This window comes from Lupinus angustifolius, unplaced genomic scaffold (genome assembly GCF_001865875.1).
Source record: "Lupinus angustifolius cultivar Tanjil unplaced genomic scaffold, LupAngTanjil_v1.0 Scaffold_496, whole genome shotgun sequence".
In the NCBI taxonomy this organism is placed as follows: domain Eukaryota; kingdom Viridiplantae; phylum Streptophyta; class Magnoliopsida; order Fabales; family Fabaceae; genus Lupinus; species Lupinus angustifolius.
Genome location: NW_017727865.1, coordinates 75275 through 79741, shown reverse-complemented (window position 1 = coordinate 79741; position 4467 = coordinate 75275). Strand labels below are relative to the sequence as shown.

Below are 4467 nucleotides of genomic sequence, written 5' to 3'. Positions count from 1 at the left end.
TACGCCTTAGTTCACTTGCCACATAAAGCATCTATTTTAAGCAACTTATGTTCAAGGCTAAATGATGTTAATGGAGCCTGAAGTAGGGTGTGACAACCTACTCCGACGAGTGGCACTTAACTATCATTTAGTGTATTTCATAAGGTTTGAAAATCATCTTATCATTCTAGGATACTAGATGAAGGATTTAGAAATGATGTGTGGAATTAACCGAAAGTATAACACATAACTTGTTAATGTTTTTCAAAACTATTTGAGTCTAGAAATAATTTCATATTTCAAACCAATTTTCTCCTCAAGAATTTGTGAATATTAGTTTATGTTTCCTTGTTAATTTTTATGCAACATAACACAAAATCAACAAAAAGTGTTTATTCATTATTTTTGCTATAATATGTCTATATGATGTTCTTCTTTTATCGATTTCCCTTTGGTTCGACATAACCCTATACTATAGTACAATTGAATCTTGAAAGAGATGAAAATGTAAAATAGTAAAGTGTTAACTTATAAATTTTATTTGTTGACAAGAAAAAGAAACCTTGAATCAAACTGCAATTTAACTCATAAATTGCATCTTTGTGAAAAGGAAAAATACACAGTTATAATGAGTGATCTAACTACTAACTTTCCCTTTTAGTCATTTACATTTCCTCAACTAACATTTATTTTCTATCATTTAAATTTTGCAACTAACTATTTATTGCTTTATTAATTTATTCTTTTCCAACCTTCCATAAGGAAGTAGTTCGGTTAATAAAGAAAAACGGAAAATAAATATCACTCATTATCACTTGTATTAATTTGCTAAATTTATACCATTAAATCGGCGTTGGAATTTATTCCAACAAAGCTGAGATGGTATGAAGTTGTTAATCTACTATCTATATAAGAATGCAATAGGTTGGTTCTATTACCATAAAGGATATCTTAAAATTTTGACACTTGGCATTTTTAAGGTTAAAATTGTCATTCAAACATAATATATTTTTTTGCATTCATTTCAAATTTTGAAACCTGGAGTAGTTTCCTTCCCATTATTATTTTATATGATTTTTTCAGACTCCATTCTCTCTCCAATTTTAATCAGCATTCATTCTCCTTATTCCTCATTCATTTTTCCATGCCCTTTCTTCATTTTCATTCTCAACCTTCTTCCGCATCTGTTTTTTTTTCCAGACTTCTTTCTTCATTCTTCGTTCTTCACCTTTCCTTCTTCATCCTTCGTTCTTCACCTTTCCTTCTTCATCATAGGCACAGTTTCTTCAATCGCAGGTATTATCTCTCTCACTACAATAAAACTTCCTGTTAGCCACGGTGGAAACCGTGGCTAAAGTGGGGAAAAACCGTAGCTAGATTGAGTGGCCACACTTAATGTCGTTGTGGCAAGGAATGGTGTTGCTGAAAATTAGCCACGGTCATTATGTTATTTCGCTACACTTCTGTGAAATGTGGTAACATCTATTTAGCCACAGTCTGTTTAATTCAGCTACAATCGAATCGTGGCTAAGTTTCTGGTTTTGCCACACCACAACCGTGGCTAAGTTGCTTATTTTTCCACAATACATCCGTGGCTAATTAAATTTATTTAAAGTTACTTTCTTACATACTCCTCTCATGATCCAAATGTGTCATTGTCTCACAATCTTTATTTTCAATAATATAATGGTAAATTTATAATAAAATTAAATATTTGCTAGCTAATAATAATAAAATTGAATCTTATACAATTACCAAATGTTTAACATTCAAAAATGCTGATAAACACAAAATGCAAAATGTTATGATCATATAAGTTCATGAATTTTAAGAAACCATATCTAAGATGGTGGAACATCACGAGCGAAAGTGGTTAACTCACTACCAAATTTTTCGACTAGAAACTTCTCAAGAGTAGCCAAACGATTCTGAGTATGTGCAAGTTGCTCCTTGGTCTCTTCATACCCTGATAGTTTTACTTCTAAAGTTTGTACATATTTCTTCAAGTCTTCAACATGTTGACTAGAGCCACTAGAATTCAAAAAACCAGTAAAATGTCTAGACGTTCCAAAAACACTGGAGGGACAAATACCAGTGCCCAAACCATGCACTCGACCTGAATGTTCAGCTCCATATGCTTTTCCAATTGCATCATTAGGATGAGCAAATACCTTTGATGAAACACCTGAAGTAGTGACATTTTCTTGATCTTGAGGTAAATGCTCTGATATTTTATCCTATTAAATAACAAGAAATTAATAATTTATATAGTGGCAAAATGCAAATTGCATGGCAGTAACCTATAATGGAAAATTGCATCAATAGAATCAGAAAGGACAAAATGATATTATGCGTTTGCCTACCTAACTAACTGCATACCATTATCCATTTCACAACTTAGGAAATGGTTCTAAAAATGATACACTTTTTAGGACATATGTAACACATCATGTATGAAAAGACTTTAAATTACTTACAGCTAGAGTTTTTCCTTCTTCGCTTACATAGCTTCCATCCTTCTTCAATAAAGTTGACAAAACAACCTCACCACGACATACAGGTCTTTGCAATTTTAGCTCCTAACACAACCAATGAAACATAAGTTTTTACATTCACAAAACTTCATTCTTTACAATAATACAATTACCTAGGACAACTTACCATTTGACGACCTCTCCTTGCATTGCTCATACTACCACCAGCATGGGAAACTTTAAGATTTTTGCGACTTCTAGTGTTCGCCAAACTTTGTTTCTACAATTGCCAAACATTGTAGTCATTATATTAAAAAAATACAAGTCTTGGAGAAATTAAATACTTCACAACATAATGTTTACCTTCATCTTATCCTCCTTATAATGATGCACAAATGCAGTCCAATCAGCACAATCTAAACCTGGAGGAGGATTAGCAAGTATGTCTTCCTTACTTTTATTAGGATAGAAATACTTACACCTTAACCTATATTTATAGGCCCTCCATCTTTCACCTAGAGTACTCATAGCCCATTTGACTCCAGCAACATAATCAAACTCAAAATTTTCCTTCACACATTATTAAATACGCTAGTCAATTTTCAATGACAATAGGAAAAAATTATTAAAATTGCAAATTTTTTAAATAATTACCTCAATATATTTCCATTGTTGGTATCTATTATCCTTTGACATCCAATCCCATCTTTTAACATAAATAGGACAAATTGTTGAGTTTTGAGCTAGTTTACCAAGAAACCTCACAAGTAAGTTTGAGCCATTGTCATTGCCTTGTCCATAACCATTGAGTTCCACAATAACTTTTTTAGTTTTTTCCAAATGCCAAACCTGAATTGCTTGCATTTTTCGAGTTTCAATTTCTCCTGAAGAGTTTCAATTATGATCTAGTGGTAAATATCGACGATGTCCCATGAAGCAATATTTTCCGCCAAACTTTAGCCATTTAGACTCTGTATCAAAATTACATGATGGACAAGCAAGTGATGTATGAGTGTTCCATCCAGATAAGTTGTCTAGACCTGGGAAGTCACTAATAGTACAAAACAATGATGCACGCATTTGAAATGATTCTTTTGTAGAGGAATCATAAGCTTCCACTCCTTTCCACAATTTTTGTAACTCTGAAACTAGGGGCTGCAAGTAAACATCAATACTATTGCCAGGCATCTTAGGACCAGGAATTATCATCGACATTATGAGGATGAGGACGAGAATGAGGATGAGGATGAGGATGAGGATAGGATGGGAATGAGGATGAGGATGAGGATAGGATGGGGATGAGGAAGAGGATGAGGATGAGGATAGGATGAGGACGAGGATGAGGATGAGTACAGGATGAGGACGAGAATAAGGATGAGGATAGGATGAGGAGTAGATTGAGGATGAGGATGAGGAGGAGGGTAGTATGAGGATGAGAATGTGGATGAGGATAAGGATACCATGAGGATGAGGTTGAGGATGAGGACCAGGATGAGGACGTGGATGAGGATTGGATGAGGATGAGTATAGGATCAGGATGAGGATGAGGATGAGGAAGAGGATAGGATGAGGACGAGAATGAGGATGAGGATAGGATCAGGGGTAGAATGAGGATGAGGAAGTGGATGAGGATAGGATGAGGATGAGAATGTGGATGAGAATTAGGATAGGATGAGGATTAGGATAGGATGTGGAGGAGGATGAGGATGAGGAAGAGGAAGAGGAAGAGGATAGGATGAGGACAAGAATGTCCTCCTCTTCATCCTGTCATCATTCTCATCCTCCTCCTATCCTCACCCTCATCCTCCTCCTATCCTCACCCTCATCCTCATCCTCCTCTTCATCCTATCCTCATTCTCATCCTCCTCCTATCCTCATCCTCATCCGCATCCTCATCCTAACCTCATCCTCATCCTATCCTCTTCGTCATCCTCATCCACATCCTGATCCCATATCTTCATCCTCATCCTCGTCCTCATCCTATCCTCATCCTCATTCTCGTCCTCATCCTATC

The 4467-nt window shown here is 35.4% G+C and overlaps 1 protein-coding gene across 1 annotated transcript; it reads right to left on the bottom strand.

Annotated features, from left to right (window-relative positions):
* Positions 1-1740: 1740 nt before the first annotated feature.
* On the bottom strand, positions 1741-3338 carry LOC109341538. The gene is made up of 5 exons (XM_019579474.1): positions 3108-3338; positions 2817-3023; positions 2641-2733; positions 2457-2558; positions 1741-2216 (listed from the first exon to the last, which is right to left on the bottom strand). Exons 1-5 carry the CDS (start codon positions 3315-3317, stop codon positions 1821-1823), a joined length of 1008 nt encoding a protein of 335 aa, XP_019435019.1. The 5' UTR covers positions 3318-3338; the 3' UTR covers positions 1741-1820.
* Positions 3339-4467: the final 1129 nt, after the last annotated feature.

Bases quoted from the DNA above. Each gene is read 5' to 3' on its own strand.
- LOC109341538 (XM_019579474.1), bottom strand. From the start codon at position 3,317: ATGCAAGCAATTCAGGTTTGGCATTTGGAAAAAACTAAAAAAGTTATT. The intron at 2,734-2,816 runs GTAAACATTATG...TGGCAATTGTAG, and splicing joins ATAAGGAGGATAAGATGAAG to AAACAAAGTTTGGCGAACAC. The intron at 2,559-2,640 runs GTAAGTTGTCCT...TGGTTGTGTTAG, and splicing joins CAAGGAGAGGTCGTCAAATG to GAGCTAAAATTGCAAAGACC.